Below are 20,309 nucleotides of genomic sequence, written 5' to 3' on the forward strand. Positions count from 1 at the left end.
ATTTTTTCAGCATCTGATGTGCCAATATCTTTACATATATTACCTCGTTTAATATGCACCCCCTGATACACACACACACACACACACACATACACATATACACAATGGAGCACATCTTGTTACTCCATATAACAGAGGAGGAAATCAAGGGAGGCCAGGTTGCTTGTTGAAGGTCATAAATTTGAGATAAAGCAGGATTCACACTTCCTGATTTCAAGAGCTTCCGACTTAACAACACTGCTTCCCAAGTTAATAACCTCACCAAGGCCTTTTATGAATATGAGCTTAGGAGTCAAAAAGACACAGGATGAACCCAGCTCTGAAATTCATTATCTGTGTGACCAGGCAAGGTTCTTAAACTCTCCAAGCCTCAAGTCCTTGTTTGTAAATAGAGATCATAAAAAGACTTCTCAGAGATTGTCGTGAGGATTAAATGTAGAGTATCTATGAAAGCATTTAACACAGTGTCTGGCACACAGTAAGAGCCCAAGAACTGGAAGCCATGCTTGATGCTCTGGACTTGCCACATTTATATGAGGAAGCTGGAATTGAACATATGTCGCTTTTTATTACTTTTAAGAGTGATTTTGCCTTATCTCTTCCATATACTTACTTTTTCTTTGTGCTCTGTAATGTTTTGCTCAGTTTGGTGGCCAGTTTCTGAAGTCCTTTGGCATAACTGATCTCCAAATTTGCCCTGTTAGCAAACGGATAGTTGTTAGATAGGATACAATGGCTGGAAATCAAGCAAAACCACACACACACACACACACACACACACACACAGAGAGACACACACAAATATATGAAGGAGGACTCAGGCTGATAATGCAATGAATAAAGAGATGATTTGTCTACTATAAGGATTCTCCTGTCCTCGGTGTAATCTTTAAGGATATCCAAAAGAATCCTACAAAAGGAGAGAAGTTTTCATTTAACTTTCTTGTACACTAGTGTTATGGGTTGAACTGTATTCCCCCACAAAGGTGCTTAAGTCCTAACCCTGCTGTCTGTGAATGTGGCCTTATTTGGAAATAGGGTCTTTGCAAATAATCAAGTTCAGATGCAGTCACTAGGATTGGCTAGAACTCAGTATGGATGTGTCCTTATGAAAGGGAGAAATTTGGGCACAGTCACACACACACACACACACACACACACACACACACACGGAGAATGCTGTGTGAAGGTAAAGGGGCAGAGATTGGGACGATGGATTATAAGCTAAGGGATGCCGAAGGTTAATTGTCAGCAGACCACCAGAAACTAGGAGAGAGACATGGAATAGATTCCCCCTCACAGCTCTCTGAAGGAACCAACCTGACCAAACACATTGATCTCAGACTTCCAGCCTCCAGGAATGTGAGACAATATGTTTTTGTAGTTTAAGCTACAGTAAGAGACTGTGTAAGTTAAGTAACCCAGTCTATAGTACCTTGTTATGGCAGTCCTAGCAAACTAATCCAGCTACTTTCCTACTCATCCTGAGACACCAGCACCATCAGACTAGCTCTAGATTATAATAGCTGGCAATACAATAATACATTATGGTGGAATTAACCAAACAGAAACTTTCTAATGGGCCAGCACGAGATTTAGAAAATGAATTCCCATTACTTTCCATGCAGGACAAGACTCAGTAGGGAATCTGGGCATACCCTCCCAAAGAAAACTTGGTTCTTTGGATGGATTGAGTCACTCTTATCTTAAGCTGATTTTTCCATGTGCTAATTTAGGCCCATCTATAGCTAAAATGAAGACACAGTTTTATTCATTTCACTTTTCAATGAAAATAATAAAAATGTAGGATATTAAGTTCAATTTATGCTACTTTTTTCATCTTAATATGGACCAAAGAGTCTTTGTTGCATATTTTTCAGTCTTTTAATTCTACTTTTATTATAAAACATCATTAGAATTATTTGTGACTCCATTTCATTTGGGGAACAATCCCAGGACTCTCCAGTAATTAACTTAATCCTTGGATGTTTTTACATAAATTAGACTCAGTGTTATAGACCAAAAAAGGAAAGACCTCTTTTATGAATGGAACCCAGAGATCATGGGCTATGGATCTATCGCTAAGTTTCGCTTCATTTTTCCTCTTTAGTACAGCTGTGCTCCAAGTTATTTTTAGCACCTTTTAAAAGAAAGAAAACCATTGTAGGATGCATGTTAAGGCCTAGGTGCAGAAAATACCCATTTGGCATCAGGCCTTGGCCAAGTATAAGAAAAGGTTAGGGCAAATATTTTTAAATAATGAAGATGGTAAAGAAATATCTCATAATGTTTTAAAAAAGATTTTTCTGCTCTAGGAATATGTGGTGATTGATGGAGAGAGAAAATCCTGGTCAGCAGCAAGCTGGGAGAGACCGCCACCCTTAATGAACTTGGATGCTCTAGAATCCCAAGAGAATGCTACGGCTCAGTAGGGTGGCTTTGGGCAACATTAAAATGAATTAATCAGACTTACCTCAAGGGGGTTTATGATAATTAAAAAATAAATTTTAAAAAAATTTAAATAAAAAATTAAATTAAATTTTTAAATTAAATTAATAATTAAAATTTAATTTAATTTTTTAAAATTAAAAATTTTTAATTTAAAAAAATTAAAATTAATTTTTAAAATGTGGTAATCGCCCAAACCCAACAGGGGCTCAAAGACTGAAATGATTTTTATTGATTCGCACAACCTGAGCCCTGGCTCCCTCTCTGATTTCCCCTCCTACTTGTCATCCCCTTGTTCACGGTACTCTTGCATAGTGGCCAAATGTCATCCTGCTTTAGGGCCTTTGCACTTGCTGTGGCCTCTGCCATGTATTCCTTCTGCTACATAACCCCATGGCATTCTTCTTCATGTCAACCCCAACAAGTCTTGTTCAAACATCACCACCTCAGAGGCTACCCTATCGAAAAGAGCATTCTTGTCACTATCTCCCTACAGCTTTATTTATGCCCTAGCATTTATCACTATCTTACATCACATAATTTTTTACTGTGCTTCTATGAATACCCCTAGAGTGTAAGCTCCATAAGAGTAAAGATTTTGTGTTGCTCATTGCTATATCCCGAGGCCTAGAACAGTGCTTGCCATGTTATTGGTGCTCAGCATGTATTTCTTGAATGAATGAATGAATGAATGGACTTCCCATCAGGTCTTGGTTAGAATTTTTAACCAGTCTCCACTACAAGTCTGTTCTCATTTCACCACTTTTGAAAACTTTAAACTGCTGAACTATTTAAATTCAGTCCCACAAGTTTGAGGTGTGCTCAGCTCTGATGTCAGCTTTCTAGCACTTGCAATAGCTAGACTCATTAAACGCTCTCCTAATCCATCTTTAACCAGAGGATTCCTTAGGACTTTCCTTTCCAACATTCCATTCTTGCTTGGAAGCAGCACACAGAACATTAAATATGATGATGCATTTGTCGTGCTCAGCTAGTGCTGGGTACCAAAAATTTCTTAATAAATATTAATTTTTCTAATGTTATTATGAGTATGTATCCAAAAGGATCTCTAAACATTCAGAAATATACAGAGATGGGGAGAAGCGGGGGAAAGAATGCACATTTTTCTCATCCATCAGCTCTAGAACAATCCTGAATGGCTTCCCACAGGAAAGGGAATGCTGTCCGGCACAGCCTCCTCCTCAGAATTCAGTTTCACTTTTACCCTGTTCTTGCAGGTCCTACAAATGGCTCAGAGGCTAAACAGAAATAAAAAGGACAATGATGAGGGGCAAGTGTGGCCTTCCCTTACATCGCTAACTTAATCTGATTCTAGAAAAAAGTTGGGCTTTGGTGCCAAGAAAAGGAGAGGGTCCTGCTCTCTTTGAATTGATGGGCTCTTGTTTTGAAACTGGCTTTATTCTTGAACCCCCGTATTTCTGCTGGCTTTCTCTCAAGTACAGTAGAAAACCAGCCTAAAGAGAGGCAATTACCACACAGCATTTCTTGCTTCAGAGCAGTAAGAGGATGTGTAGTTTTATAGGTTTGTATACAGCTTAAAAATTCTTGTAATCCTGCCCATGAAGTTCATGTCCAAACTGCTCTCTCTCCCAAAAAATGTGCTGCCATCACCTTTGTGACATGTTGCTGACACTTGACCTTGTGTGTTCTGTCTACACACAAACTAGTGACATCCAACATTTATTGTATACAACATGCCAGACACCATTCTGAGTGTTTTAAGTACATTTCCTCATTTAACCTGCAATACCTCCCAACAGGAAGGCACACTTACTCTACCCATTTCCTGGAGGGGAACACCAAAGCACAGAGTTTAGTCAGTAACTTGCCCAAGGTCATTCATGGAGAAGTGACCTCTGGGATTCAAACCCTTGTCTGGCTCAAGAACCTGCCTGCCCAGCACTCCACTCTCCTGCCTCTGAAACTGTGGGGAAGCAGCTGAAGAAGGAGAATTGCAGGGGAGTCAAAGGCAAGTGCTTTTTAAAATTGACACCACCTCTCCCTTTGCGTTTAATTGCGGTGTTCTTAATCACCACAACTCTGGTGGCTTAGCAGCTAGAAACGGGATCCACAGCAGCCTCTGTGTAGACAGAACGAGCTTCCCGGGGCCTCTTCCAAAAGCATCTTTGCAGTTCCTGGACGTGTTGAGGGTCTAGAAAAGTGGGGAAGAGGGGGCTCTGATATCAAACGTCACCAAGGTAGCCCTCTGAGACCAGACACGGCCTCTCTGAGCAGCATGATTGTACCCTTCATCTCTGCCTTCAATACTATATTGGTGACCCTAATATACAAATATTATATATATTATATATTATATATTTCATATTTAAAACCAGCATTGGAATCAACCAAGCAAAACAGGCTGCAATCATTTCCTCTTGCATTTTCAACCCTAATGACCATTTCAGAATCCTCAGCAGATTACCCCACACATCAGAAAGAAATGAAATGAAAAAGTCGGGAGGATGAGTTTGGATACGTGAGGAATGGAACCCGTCACTAGGCTTCTTTTCTGGTGAGTTTGCCTACAACTGAAAAACTCTCTGGCCTCTGACCCTGAATGGCCTTTATCTTAGCACAGGTTAATGGGTAAATTCCTCCCCAGAGGAAATCACTCTAAGAAGCCATGTTCCAACTGGCAAGCGTGAAGAGAGTTGTCACTTTTGTAAGTTGGAACAAACACTGCCATGTGGCTCATCCGTGCTTAGGGTCTAATGAAGCAGAATATATAGCCTTTCAGAATTCCTGCTAAACAGAAGTGAAAGGATAGAGTTCAAAAGGGACACCTTTTCCCAAGGAAGAGGTGGCAATTTGCACCTCCAAGCACACTGGTTTCTTCTAAGGGAACTGTTTTATCATGGTTTCTGGCCTAAAAAGCACCACATGCAAAAGAAGTGAAGAAAGGCAGAGCTAATCTCAAACTGAGACATGGAATTTTTCCCCCTCATTAAAATAATCAGAAAAGAGTTTATAAGAACATTGAGCTTAATGTTCTAGCCCTGCAGCTACAACATCTAATAGGAGTTGAGATTCTCTCTCCAAGCAATTGTCTTGGCACATGTGAAATTGATGATGTATATTTCTTTGGATGGGTAACTCAATCTCAGAACATTCCGGTGAGTCTTAAAGATCCCTAACCAGGGAAATGGCATGCACTGACTTTTAATCCATTTATATTCCAATTTCCTCCCAGCATGTGGAGGCAGGTCAATAAATTTTCATTAGTAATAATGAAGACTGACCAATAAATCAAGACTAACATTTGTCTTAGATTTGAAAATAAATTATATTTATATTTTTGAAAGAAAGGAGAGATAGAAAATATCAGATTCAATATTTTAGACAGACCACAAATTAAACTGTAAGACTATAAGTGACCAGGTAATAAATTTTAGAGTACCGTGCTCTAAGAAAATTAAGGTGATAAAAAGTGATAGAAAACGAACACTGTAGCTGGCCCCTGTGTCTATGAGGAATTAATTAAAATTGAACTAAAAATGGTACTTGCCATTTGAAAACCTGACCTTAAGTTTCCTTAGAGAGAAAAAATTGACTTTCCCATCAAAGTCTGTTTAAACCTTAGCTGTGAGGGTGCAGGGAACCAAACACTTAAATAGTTTCTGGAAATGTGCCTTTGTCTTTTTGAATCTGATCTGTGCTTGTGTTGAAATGAACCTGATGACTTTGGCATTAGGCATCTTAGGAGCTGCTGTGTGTTTCTGGCTAAATCTGAGTTACTACCATAAAAAAAGAAACTGGAGAAACTAATTGGGTAAAAGAAGCTAAGCAATACCATGAATTGCAGAATTTCCAGGCAAAATGGTGTTTCAATACCAACACTTTTCTATCACCACCAATTAGAACAAATGCAAGAAGGCAGCTGAGATTGGAAATAAAACATTATCTGGCCTCGAATCTTAATGGGGATGCAGTCCCTTGTAGGCACAAGCTAATACAGAAGTGTTAGGAGAACCACATTCCAATGTATTCTTAAGCAAGGTGTCTGGAATTGTTAATATACAACAATAGTAAAGACCCTGTTCTAATAATGTAGATGTAATAATAAGAAAATAAACCCTTAACTATCTTTCATTTATTTATTCAATCTACAAGGATTTACTGAATGCATTTTATGTGTCAGGTATCCTTAAGCCCCATATGCCCCCTCACTAAATCTTTCATTATATTGGCCACTGGATTTGCCTTCATGATTTTCTGTCATGAACCTCAGTGGAAATGCCTGCTATATATATTCCAAGAGAACTCTTTTACTTGTATGATGGAGTTTCCATTAGTTGTCTATTGTCTAAGTAATATGATAGTTTCTTTTCAATAGTACTAGCTTTCTAGGCATTTTTCTAATACAAGGGAAAGGTATCATTGATTCATATGTAATAAGCCCATCTATTTAAGAGGAAAATAAGCCCAGTGCTCATGCCCAGATAACTGGTGGGAAACAGCTTTTTATCTTTTGTATATCTGGGGAGCTAATTGCTGATTTTGCAGAATAGGGACAGTGAAGGCCAGTGTAATACCAGCTATGTTGTGGCCATTCTTCCTTTTGATATGGTAATTATGTTCTCAAAGCTCAAACACTTCATAGGAAGAGGTAGTGACATCAGAATCACACCCCATGGGAAAGAAATGACCCAGTCCTGGCAAGGGAGGTGGCCTCAGCAAAGGCCAGCTGACACGTGGGAATACAGCTGGAAAAATCACAGTGTGCCGCATATTCATAGATGAGTAGGGAGTTTGTGTCCATCAGAAAACAATTCTCCCGAAACACCTAACTCTTTTAGTGTGGATGACATCCTTCAGGTAAACTACATGATCAAACAGCTGAGCAAAGGGAGGAGAGCTTCAAGCTCAAGTGTGAGGAGATATTGCGAAATGCACATTTATCAGGAATAAACATAAAGCAACTCACACAAGGCATCTTGGTTAAGAGGAAATGATTTAATTGTAAAAGGTTAGCTTTATACATTGTTCAGGAAAGCATCTATTATATAAACAACCTAATATCCAGCATAATTTTTTTGGTCTAGGTAAACCATTAGATCCCCTTTTTGTATTTATGCTATGCAGTTTTTATCCCAGAGATATGCATGTAATTTTGCTAACCAGTAGTATTCTTTAGATTCTCAAATTCTAAATTCTGCTCTATGAGGAGGTAAAACCATGAAGGGAGATATCTTTAGCTACCCAAGTGTTTCTCCTTCATTGGAGCTTGTTTGCCATTCTGGAATGTGTGGATGGAGAGCTTTGCATGTGAGTAGGTCCAGGGCGGATGGTAACCTAAGGAAGCAACTTCAAGAGAGACACAGGTAAGGAATGAAGGTTCTGACTGTATATAAAGTAGGTATGTCTGTGGCAAGGCGGAGATACAGAGTTACCTAGACAAGGGAAAAACAAGAGGGCCATTTTGGAGAACTAATTCCCCCAAATTTATTCAGTCATTTGTTGAGTCTGTTTACTGGGCATTATTTATCACCTGCCTTCCATCTTCACAGCTCTCTACCAGGCATTAGTTTTGAACCTGAAGACACCAAATAATCAAGGCCCAGCCTACTGCAACCCAGGTCACTTGTATGGCTACTCTGTGTACAGATTCTTCTTGATCTGCAGGAGGGAGATGCTTTCTAATTTAGGTAATAGGTTGAACTTGTATAATAGTTAACTAGTTTTATTTTAAATAATTTCCTTTTAGGTGGGTAAAAATATTTTCTTACAGAAAAAATTCCCTCCCAGATTGGTCCTCCCTCTTCTTTTCATAGAATTAAAACAATTTGGCTATTAAGATAGAAATAACTTATTAAAATATTTTTTCTTTTTGACTCCATTTGACAAACCTGGTTGTTTTCTTTATAAAAGCACATTTGGGGACGAATAATAACCTGCTGTATACCAAAAAAAATTAAATTAAATTAAAAAAATTAAAAAAAAACAAGGGCTTCACTGGTGGCGCAGTGGTTGAGAGTCCGCCTGCCGATGCAGGGGACACGGGTTCATGCCCCAGTATGGGAAGATCCCACATGCTGCGGAGTGGCTGGGCCTGTGAGCCATGGCCGCTGAGCCTGCACGTCCGGATCCTGTGCTCCGCAACGGGAGAGGCCACAGCAGTGGGAGGCCTGCGTACCACAAAAAAAAAAAAAAAAAAAAAAAGCACATTTGGGGACTTCCCTGGTGGTCCAGCAGTTAAGACTCTGCACTCCCAATACAGGGGGCCCAGGTTCGATCCCTAGTCAGGGAACTAGATCTCACATGCCACAACTAAAGATCCTGCACATGGCAACGAAGATCCCACACTGGGCAATGAAGATCCCGCGTGCCTGCACCTAAGGCCCGGCACAGATAAATAAATAAATAAATAAATAAATAAATAAATAAGTAAATAAATAAATATTAAAACAAAAAACAAAAGGTAATCCAAATTCTTTACAAGCATTCATTAAATAAATATAATTTTTTTTTAAAAAAAGTACATTTGAACTCTCCTGTATCTTTCCTTGGCCTCATTCATCAGTCCTGATAAAGCTAATATTCTCCCTTGCTCTTGACCTACTAATACAGGATGCAATCAACTCAGGCATCTTTGTTCTTATGGTAAACACACAATATTTTAAATTTGAAATGGGTTCCCTTGAAAGAATAAACAATCTTTTTTGAAGGTCTCTTTGGAGTTGTTTATTACAGAGCTTTCTGGACATAGGGAAATGGCCTAAGCACCCTTTATGGCCCCATTCAGTCTTCGTGGACTCTAATTTTAAGCAGGAATTTTTGTAACTTTCTTAACTGAGTTCAGTGTGTTCATTTCACCACAGTGAACAGCTTTACACGTGATCATATCTAGTATTAGGAGAAGATGATACTGTTGGGGATATATGTATATCTATAGCTGATTCACTTTGTTATAAAGCAGAAACTAACACACCATTGTAAAGCAATTATACTCCAATAATGATGTTTAAAAAAAGCAAATAAAAAAAAGAGAGAGACGATGATACTGAAAAAGGTGACTTTTCATTCATCCACGCATTCATTCATTGACTTACTGAAGAAGTCAAAAGGCCAGACTCTAAGAGCTCAGCATACAAAGATGAGTAAGACACAGCCACTACCCTCGCTAGGGAGACAGAAGTGTAAACGAATAATTGCCATCTGTGTGAGGAGCGCACTAATGGTGGTATACACTGGTACAATGGTGGGCCCCAGGAGAGGGTAGTGATCAGAAGGGACTTGGCTGAGCCTTCCCAAGCAGAATTACTTCCTGTTGTTTCCTGATTTTTATGGTGCCCCAATGATAAATGTGCAATAACAGAGCATCACTCTTCAAACCAATTTCTCAAGTACCAAAATATAACGCTGTGTTCTGGAAAGTAGGACAGCTGTAATCACTCCTCCACTTACATTGCTTGCTGCAATGAAAGAGGAAGAAATGCTTCGTGCAAACATGCATTTTGTACCTTTGCTGAAGAATGGATGTGATCTGCTTGCAGAAATCTTCTCCATTTTGAGAAAACTCCTTTAGGTTCTTGTATACTTTATTATACTGAAAAAGATGCACAGAAGGATTATGAGCACTTCCAAAGACTGAACTCCTATCAATTCAGAACAGTGCTGTAATGATGACTGTTGTTGTAAATGATCATGCAGCTGCAGAATGCACACCTTTTTTTTTTTTTTTTTTTTGCGGTACGTGGGCCTCTCACTGCTGTGGCCTCTCCCGTTGCGGAGCACAGGCTCCGGACGCGCAGGCTCAGCAGCCATGGCTCACGGGCCCAGCCGCTCCGCGGCATGTGGGATCTTCCCGGACTGGGGCACGAACCCGTGTCCCCTGAATCGTCAGGCGGACTCTCAACCACTGCGCCACCAGGGAAGCCCACAGAATGCACACCTTTTGGGTGAGTTCTTAAAATAAAGATGAAGTCTCTTCTGCGTGGATGTGAAAGATCCTGGAGAACTTTTCAAAAATAAAGCTGGTCTACCTGTCTCTTCCTAGGCCAAATGCAAACAATTCAACAGTGGGGTGCACTTGGATTCCTGTCACCCCTATTATTCCCAGGAAGGCTAAAAATACATTCTGAAATACACTGCATATTCCCTGAAAATTCCTAAATACTATCCCTGGACCTCATGACAAACCCTGAACCATTAAAGTGAGTACTTCTTGGCTGAGGTAGAAAACGTAAGTGAATACTTTAGTAATAAAATTTCTCCTAGGCCCCTCTATGTCTCATTTAACTCTAGTAATAAGAATGTTATAATAGTGAGTTGAACATTTTGGTTGAACCAAACCTTATAAATTTATCTATATATGAATTTAGCCTGTAGACACAAAAATTCCATTCAAAAGATTTTGTCATGTGACTTAGAACGCCACAATGTTATTCTGAAAATTGTATTGGTAAGGCTAGACATTGATGACAATAGATCTTAAGTGCCCAGTTGGAGAGGGCAAGTGTCAATTGATCCTGCTGCTTCCCTGACACAGAGTGCATGAGCGAGGTGATCAAGTCTCAAACACACTGTCTCAACGTTTCCATCTGGGAGATGCCATAGCCCATCACATTTTTCAAAATAAGATTGTGCACAAGAGGATGCAACTTCTGTGTAGACTGAGTGCCGTGTGGTGGCTCTTTGTTCATACAGTGAGCCAGCCTCTTCCAGACCTCAAATGTCTCAGGCATGCTGCTGGTCCCTTGTTGAGAAGGGGAAAGGGAAGGAAACTCATACTTCCTGAGCACCTACTATGGGGCAGGCACGTTCCCATTATATGAATCCTCAGAGCTGAGGCAACCTTTCAGCTATAGCACCTGCAGTAAGCAGCTAGCAGAGTAGCAAAAAGGACATAGGGCACAGAGGTAGAAAGACCTTAAGAAATGACTTAAGCCAGGTCCCTACCTTCAGGGGTGGAACCAACCAATAGGTAGGATGTAGAAACATAATCCTATAGATACCAAGTCTTTTTCTCTTTATGCAGGAGTTTAACTTTCCCCTGAATTTAACACAGAAATCCATGGCAGGATTTGGTAGCCACACAATAGGAGCAAACAGCTTCATTGAAACTGTCTGGGACACAAAAACAACTGTGAGAGGGCAAAGCTCTTTAGAAGGACATTGTTAACTCCTAAAGCAAGGTTTGCAAAAATTCGGTGCCTATAGGCACCTGGATGAGGGAGGTGCAGGGTGGGGACAGTGAACTGGAGAGACAGCTGCCACAACAACTCTGGACCATGGACCAGCTTTTTTTGTGCAAAAAAGCTGAAATGAGGATTGGTATCTGAAACATAAGTTTTAAAATTTTGCAGCAAACATTTCACAAACTTTTAAACTCTTTGCCAAGCAAGCAAAACATACCTGTAGTGCAATCCAAATGTAGCCTCCGTCATGAAGAAATGATTCTCCTCTGAGGCATGAGAGTAAAATCACTAGTGGGCAACCAAGCTTTCTCATTTTTATTTCCACAAACATAAGTTGTCATCTATGAATGATGTGATACTGTCAGGCCTCCTTCCTCCCCTTACAGGTACAATGGAAGAGTTTGGTAAGCATTTTTAAATTGTTTAGCTTTTTTGTTTATTCTTTTGTTACCTAAACACTTTCACTAAGTTGTCCCTTAAGGCTTTTATTTTCTTCCCACAACACCAAATAACATCCAGTGAAACATACCTAAGTATCATGAGAAGAAAATAGAGACATGTTTAGCAGGCACATGCCCCTGGAATAAAGTCATTTCTCAGCCCCTCTCACCCTTAGGTGTAGTAGCCATGTGACTAAATGCTTCCCAAAGAGGTATGGGTAAAAGTTTTGTTTTGGGTTTTAGTGAAAGTTCCTTCCTCCTTTTTCCTGAAACCTGGACTTAAAATTACAGCTGATGCTGTAAGGTGATCTTGAGGATGGATGCCACATGCTAAGATCTTATATCAGAAAGCGAGAAAGAGCCTGGGTCCCTGATGCCCTGGGGGCCAGCGCAGAAGCCCCCAACTCTCTATTTCTGGACTTATTTTATGTATGAGAGAAATATAACAGTAGGCTTTTTTTTTTTTTTTTTTTTGCGTTACGCGGGCCTCTCACTGTTGTGGTCTCTCCCGTTGCGGAGCACAGGCTCCGGACGTGCAGGCTCAGCGGCCATGGCTCACGGGCCCAGCCGCTCCGCAGCATGTGGGATCCTCCCGGACCGGGGCACGAACCCGTGTCCCCTGCACCGGCAGGCGGACTCTCAACCACTGTGCCACCAGGGAAGCCCAGTAGGCTTTTTTAAAAGCCACTTTTATTTTGGGTTTTCTAAATATGCAGGTAAACATAGTTCTAACTCATACAAAGTCTTTTAACTTTTTTTTTAAATTATGAAACATTTTTATGTTTTATAAATAAGAATGATACAAACAATAATTATGATACACATTATATTCTCACTACCTAAGTTACAGAGATATTGACACTTTGCTTCTGCTCTTTTTAAATAACAATTTTTCCTTTTAATAATTTCTTTGACTATTATTGCACATTTGTTCTTCCATATCAACATTTATCTAATTACAATTTTTAAAATCCCTGTTGAGATCCTAAGTGGAATCGCATTACATCTATATATCTCAATTTGAGGAAATTAACTTTTTTATGGTATTTAGACTTCCCACCCACGGGCATAGTAAGTCTTTTCATTTGTTCAAATCTTATTTCATGTTCAATAAAATTTTATGGTTTTCTTTATAGGTCCTGTAGCATTCTTATTTACTTAGAAATATCTCACAGTATTACACACTATTAAGCTATCTTTTAAAAGTGTCTTACCTGTTTCTCTCTCCAGCTTACACCAAAACAGAAACAAAGACCCAACAAAAACATCAGGGGGCCATGTGCAAGACAGAAAGATTTGGATGCATGCTTGCAAAGTGAATTTTTCTGTTAAACACTGTAAGGCTGGGGCTGGGAGAAGACAAAGCAGAGAGTTGGATGGAAGGATGCCTTCCGAGCAGCAGAGAGAAGAAACTCCCATCAGGAAAACTAGGAGGGGAGGTAAGGGACTCTGAGATGAGCTGTCTTAGGACATGGACCCCCATCAGCCCACCATCACCAGAAGAGGCGATTTGTATCCAATAGTCCTGGGGAAAGAATAGGGTGCCTCAGATACCATGTATGAGGATGAGGACAGGTAGGGGAAAACTTGCCCCTAACCAAAGTGGAAATGAGCAGAACCAGTTGAGAATTTTTCCCTGTCCTGGGGCTGCAGGGGCTACTGCATTTCCCAAACTTATCAAGCCATCAAAACTCTCCAAGACACATTTTTAAAATACTATCTCCACAGGACTAGTTCTAGGAAGCCAGAAAGCCTGGAAAGTTTATAAACCAATGATTCAAAACTCGATTGCTTTTAAAGGAGAGTGGGTGAGCTGTGGCAGTATGGAGACCGCCTGTCTTTCCCTAAGGCATTCAGATTCAACTTTTTAAAGCAAGAATCTGCTCAAACCAAGCACATCTTATGGCATCAGTTGCCCCTGGGGCTCCCAGTTTTGGATTTTGGAAGGATTTTCCTGTCATTTAATAGGCTAGTACTTCCTAACTTCCTAATTTTTTTCACATCATGGTATACATGGAAAATGATATTTGTACTGGAACAATGTGATAAATGGACAAAGTTGTTCAAGGTAGAGGCAACTGGCCCATGAGCTCAGCCCCCCAGCTACACACCCCCTGTAACTCACCCCCCAGACCCTTGGGCACTTGTGTGCCCAGGTACACACAAGTCAGGAAGTTCTTCAATACATTATGTTGTTGTTAACTCAATGATCAGATAAGAATGGGACGTTCTGCTTATTACAGTAATGGGGAGAATCTTTATCGTTGACTCTACATATAATATACTGGACACTCCATGACAAACCCTGATCCAGACTGAGACAAAGGTGACATCAATAAATAAAAGAGTGACTAAAAATAGTTCCATTATTTCAGCATAACCCCTTTTTTTAGATTCAATGATTCTGTACCTTTCATCTTGTACCATCTACTCAGACTTGAAGACAAAAGCTGTCTTGCAAAAGCAGACTTGCATAAACATCAAAGCAGACCCCAGAGACCATCTCATCCAGTGTGTGTGTGTGTGTGTGTGTGTGTGTGTGTGTGCAATCAGAAAATCTTAGAACTTATCTGCTTTGAGGGGATGAAGTCTCTTGACATTGGCTTTGGCTCTCCTTCTCCTCTCCCATCTTTCTTCCCCACCCCACTCTCACCCAGCACAGGGGTCTCTGAAGGGATTCCATGGAGCACAGTTTGGAAACCACTAAAGTCCAATCCTCTTATTTTATAGTTAAGGCCGAAACAGCAAAAGATAACCTCATTAGTTAGAGACAGAACTGTGATTAGAAATGTTAAGTGAGCAAATCAACTAGAGAATCTATTAGAAATAGATATATTTATAAATAGCTAATGAGTATAATCACACTAAGTGTACTCAGAGTGGTATTACCTTTCAGTATTATGAGCAATGCAGATCGCTCACCAATGTCATCAACCAGCACAGAAGGCTTTGCTCTACTCAGAGTCGTGGAAGATGAATTTTTCCTGTTTTTTTTCCCACCTACTGAGCTTTTGAATACCCCACCCCCTACCAAATATTCATTCCAGGAAAGAACCTACTGTTGATCTTACATCTCCATTTTTTTTTTTTTTTTTTTTTTTTGCAGTACACGGGCCTCTCACTGTTGTGGCCTCTCCCGTTGTGGAGCGCAGGCTCAGCGGCCATGGCTCACGGGCCCAGCCACTCCGTGGCATGTGGGATCTTCCCGGACCAGGACACGAACCCGTGTCCCCTGCATTGGCAGGGGGACTCTCAACCACTGTGCCACCAGGGAAGCCCTTACATCTCCATTTGAATTTATATTAACATGCTGCTTTTCCCTAAGGTCATTAAGTACTAGGAAAAAACGACATGGTTTTTTTTCCCCTGATAAAGGGATTGCAGGCTGGTGGAGAAATATGTGGGATCTTTCTGAGCACCTAAAAATCCCTTCAGGTAGATAACTAATGTACACAGACATGTCCCATTCTGCCATTAAGAAAATGCTTCTGCCCAGCACTTATAAGCAAATTCTGTCAGATAAATATTATTGTTATGAAAAAACTTAGTAACCTAGGCAATTGGCACATGAAATGATTAGACAGATGTCTTGTGAACAACAAAAAATTCACTTTATCAACCTTGGTCTAGCTGCTCTTTCTGACTTTCCATGATTTGAATGATTAAGAAGGTTAAATTCAATTACTCTAGAAAAATCCATTTTCATTCTAGGTGCAAGTATGAAAAGTTTGCTTTTTTTTTTTTTTGGTGGGCGGGGAGTAATGATGATCTTCATAGTGTTAAACAAACCATGATATTCTACTTAAAGTTAATCAAATAAGCTTTTGTTGGATGCCTTTCACATGCCAGGCACTGTGCTACTGATTTCCTGTGGTACACTATGTCTAAGTACTGCTTTTGTAAACTAAGAAATTGTATTTATTAGGCACCTGGGTAATATGTAGAATCTCCATGGCAGGCTGTCATAGATTGTGAGATACATTACATAGTCTACTTCATCCTCTCCTCCTCTTACTTTACAGATGAGGAAACAGAGGCCCACAAAGTGTGAAATGGCACATCACACATCTCACTGATGCACCCTGGGGATGCTGTGGGCCGACATCCACGCCAGACCCAAGCTGCCTCCTTATCTCTGCAGTGTCCCAGAACCCCTCAGGAGCCATGGACCATTGCCCCAGTATCTTTTATATTAGTGTCAGTTAATATCCTCTGACCCAGGCTGAGCCGCTGAAATGGGATGCTCAGGTTGGCGTCTGAACCAGGCTGAAGGAGCATCCCCACAGTACTGTTTCAACAGCTGACGAAGTTAAGAGAAGAGGCTGACTATGTGGACCCAGGGAAGCCTGCTTTGACAGGTCCTTACCTGGATACTGAAGGAGTGAGTAAAAGCAAAACCTTGGTTATAGTTAAGTATTTGCCCTTGATTTCTATGGCGTTGTTTCTTAGGAAGGTGCTATTTTTTTTTCATGATTAGATTATTTCATTTGGAGATAAGCTGATCCTGTCTCCTTGCACATGGATTTGTAAATGATTTCCTTTGGCATATTTTGAGGATTAGAAGCTAAGCTCACAGGCATTAAGGCATCAAGGCCCAGAGCCAATTCTTCTCTTTTTCAAAAAGAGAGCTTTAAAAAATCTCCTTCAAATAAGTTCTGACTTTCTCAAGATTAGTTAAAAGTCCTACACAGCATTCAAGCAATCTGTGTGCTACCCTGGTGACTGATAATTTGTGCATAGACACTAACCCAGCTCTTTGAGGTAGAATGGCCCAGCTATCAGCTTATCTTGCTCATTGGAGCATGACCTAAAAGAAGAGGCTTTTAAATTTTTTCTGGAGTCTGGTGAGACCTATTTTATGCAGAAAAATATTTTCAAATGCATAAAACAAAATAACAGGATTATAAAGGAAACTAATTATATTGATATATGTTTTATAAAATATAATTTTAAATCATATTTTATATGCTTTTTAATTAACATACTAAATAATGAGTCTTAAGAATTACCCAAATTTCTAAGTCGCACTGAGTGTGAGTAAATAGTATTTCTAGATATCTGTAAACAAATGTAATGTTATATAAAAATATGTGATTTTTATTAGTTACAGTCACAGACACTGCAGTTGTACTAGGACTTGCTGCTTATATTCAAAAGTGGAGGAAATTCTAAATTGCAGTTAGAAACTAACACAAATAAATAGGTCATGCTTTTCCCATCGAAGGTCACACAAACCACTGTTTCCATATGTGGATCCACTGGGGTAGACCAAGTTAAAAACTGTAGCTAAGCTAAGGCTTTATGAATTAGTTGTGTTCCATGTAACCCTAGGGACTCATGAAATGGAATATTTTGCAGAAAGTTAAAGCTTTGCGTTCTTTTTGGTTTTTTCATGAAACTACTTGTTTCGTGAAGCATTCTTTTGCAGTCCACTCCCTTGTTTTATTCTGTTGCCAAATTGCAGCCTCATCTTCACACAGCCTTGTTGCCCAAGCGCAAACTAGGACTGCACCAGGAAATCAACTTGAACACTTGCTGAAGATGAAACAATTGCAAATAAATAAAGATTCTGTGACTTCAGAGGATTCAGAAACCCTGGCTGAAGGAATAGCCTCCCGCTCTCGACTACGTTTGGTGGCAGTGGGCCCAGGAGGATGACTTTCAAGTTTGGAGACAAGGACAGGAGTCCTTGGGGCAATAGTTCAGCATAGGGAAAAGTACTCCACATGTCAGGAAGGGAGCATTAAGCTGACATAGAGATATGGTGATGGGTTGTCTTGGGAGCTGCTCAAAGGAAATATTTCTCCTAGTTCCAGGTCTGAAGTCAGCCTTAGAAAGGGATATTAGGCTTTTGGTTTTTAGTTTCTGTTTTTGTTTTAACTTATCCTGGCTTCAGTTTTCCTCTCCACTATCTCACTCTTCCCTTGGTCTTGATTTCTTCTTTGGTGACCGTTGGTGCCTAGGTTTTGCTTCCACTTATCCCATCCCCGTCCCACTCACCCACCTTATACAAAAACATTATCGCTAACCTATCAGGAGAAAGGAGAGGAGTCAACATTTTAGTAAGGGAGCAAATGCAAGGAGTGAAAAATAAACAAACAACAAATACATAAACGAGAAAAGACTTTTTGAAAAGTTATCTGTTAGCTTACCAATAGAGACAAGATTGGGGCGGAAGAAATCAAAGGGAGGAGGTTTCGCCCTTAAAATCTGTATACAACCATATTGTTGGATTTTTTTTTTTACCTTAGACACATGTTACTATTGTGTGCTGGTTTTTTTTTTTTTTACGATTTTTAAAAATATTTATTTATTTATTTATTTTGGTTGCACCAGGTCTTAGTGGTGGCAGGCAGACTTTTTTTTTTTTTTACAAGACATAAATAAACTGACACCAAGCATTGTAAATGGATGACCACAACAAAAGCAACAACGATTGCACTTACCAAACATGAAACACACTCATACTATGTCATAATATTGACATTCAGTCCAGTAATCCCCCACTGTAACAGCTCCTTTACTTTGCAGTGAAAATTGATTTGTATATTTTTTGCCTCTGAGACTATTGCATTTTTAAAAAGTAAAAGTAGGCAGAGCCTGCTACTACACTGTCATTATTAATATCACTAGCCACCATGACTTTATCTCATTTAGCTCGTCTGATTCCTGAACTCATTCTGTGGGATGGTGGATACAGTTTCATCTTTGCTAAGCCTGTGCTTTCCACATCCACTGAATAAACACAAACGAAACCAATAATTCTCTGTTGATCTTTTTCTTTATGGTTTTATGGCAGCCCCTGTTTATCTGCTTCTCCACGTTTTTTTTTTTGTTTGTTTTTTAATAAAATACTTGAAGGATGAATGCAACCCCTTGCTTCTGATGTCACCAGTTTTAGTTTTTTGGCACCATTTCTTGGGATAACACACTGACAATCTTTGATTACTTTATTTCCTCCCGCCTCCACCCTTTATTTTAATTGCTCCTCATTTCCTAAATTACATCTCTGCTCTTGCAGCTAACACCTCACAACTTGACCAAACTTCTATTTTTGGTACCGCTCCCAGGATTGAAACAAACACATTGGTAAATGTGTCCGAGGACCAACCACCGCAGGGTAGACAGAGTGCGGAGTCTGTACTTCCTCCCTCGGCCCTTGCAGTTCTGGGCTGTAAATGATATGGGAAAATATGCAAAACCCTTGCATCCTGACTTCATTCCCAGAGCCCCAAACTAGCTGCAGACATTCTGAGCATTTGTGTGTCTACAGCACGCACGATATTGGCACCACTGGCATATATTGGAAGAATGTTTCCCAAACAGCCACCATCTGCTGCAAATACAATGCTACATACACTCAAAGTTTTTTCAAGAATATGAGAATAAAAGATGACAGTTACCTGCCCTGTCATTTGCTAGAAAGAGCTCTGTTTTAAATTGAACCAAAGAAAAACCACAGACTTTTGTACCAGTGCCAATATCTAAACATGTTTGGTTTCTGAGCGTCCCAAATTTCTTAAGTTCAAATCCATTACTACATAAATCTACTCCTCAGCCGCCCTCTCACACACAGGCAAACCACACTGAGCTACTCACCGAACAATCTGTCAGTGGGTCCCTCATGGTGAAATGTTTGCTTCAGTCCTTTTAGCTATGCTCCGGCATTCAGGATGCTGCACCAAAGATTGGGTGTGTCCTGGACTTCCGGGATTCAAAGGGCCTAGAGTACGTCAGTCCTTGTCAAACACCCCAAGGAGGAAGTCCCAGCCCTGGACTTTAATCCCGTTTGTTTTCTGAAGAAGCAAAGAATGGCTCCGGGTCAAGAGAGCTGGAGTGAGATGGTGAGAATGACTCCTGTAAATACTTAGGGGTCAGAATACTGTGTCCTGAACTGCGTGGCCTTGAAAGAAAGCCCAGAGGTTATAAAGCGTTCCTGGTAACTCAGTCACTCAGGGCTGAGAGTAGAAGGATTCTCTCAGCTTGCCATATTCACCTTGTTTTTATTTTCTGTATTTTCAGTTGCTGTGACACACTGGGGTCTTTTGGGCTGGGGAGGAGGGACTGCTCCTTCCAGGGTTAGCTAATTCCTAGAGATAGTAGACAACTAACTTATAAGCATGGCTTTGATATGCAATCCAACCATCCAGAGCTCAGACCCCCAATCACTTCCCTTATCTACCTCTCACACACCAAGCCAATAGTCCACCTGCCCCAAATCACCCCAGGGCCAAGGTACCAAACAATTAAGACCACCCCT

At 40.2% G+C, this 20,309-nt stretch overlaps 1 protein-coding gene across 4 annotated transcripts in view; it reads right to left on the reverse strand.

Moving 5' to 3' along the window:
* The window catches only part of NOSTRIN (nitric oxide synthase trafficking), a 60,357-nt gene extending 40,612 nt beyond the window's left edge, over positions 1-19,745 (reverse strand). Inside the window, exons 1-4 of one of the 4 annotated variants that reach the window (XM_081241805.1) lie at positions 19,649-19,733; positions 11,827-11,988; positions 9,933-10,018; positions 614-697 (exon numbers count right to left, since the gene is read on the reverse strand). In XM_081241805.1, the coding sequence (XP_081097931.1) occupies positions 614-697; positions 9,933-10,018; positions 11,827-11,940 (284 nt within the window). In that variant the 5' untranslated portion in view covers positions 11,941-11,988; positions 19,649-19,733. Of the gene's footprint in view, positions 1-613; positions 698-9,932; positions 10,019-11,826; positions 11,989-19,648 lie in introns of all 4 variants that reach the window. The other 3 variants (XM_081241807.1, XM_081241804.1, XM_081241806.1) reach the window with 3 other exon arrangements.
* Between the last annotated feature and the right edge of the window lie 564 nt (positions 19,746-20,309).

This window comes from Mesoplodon bidens (assembly GCF_964165515.1).
Source record: "Mesoplodon bidens genome assembly, chromosome: 8".
NCBI classification, from domain to species: Eukaryota; Metazoa; Chordata; class Mammalia; order Artiodactyla; family Ziphiidae; genus Mesoplodon; species Mesoplodon bidens.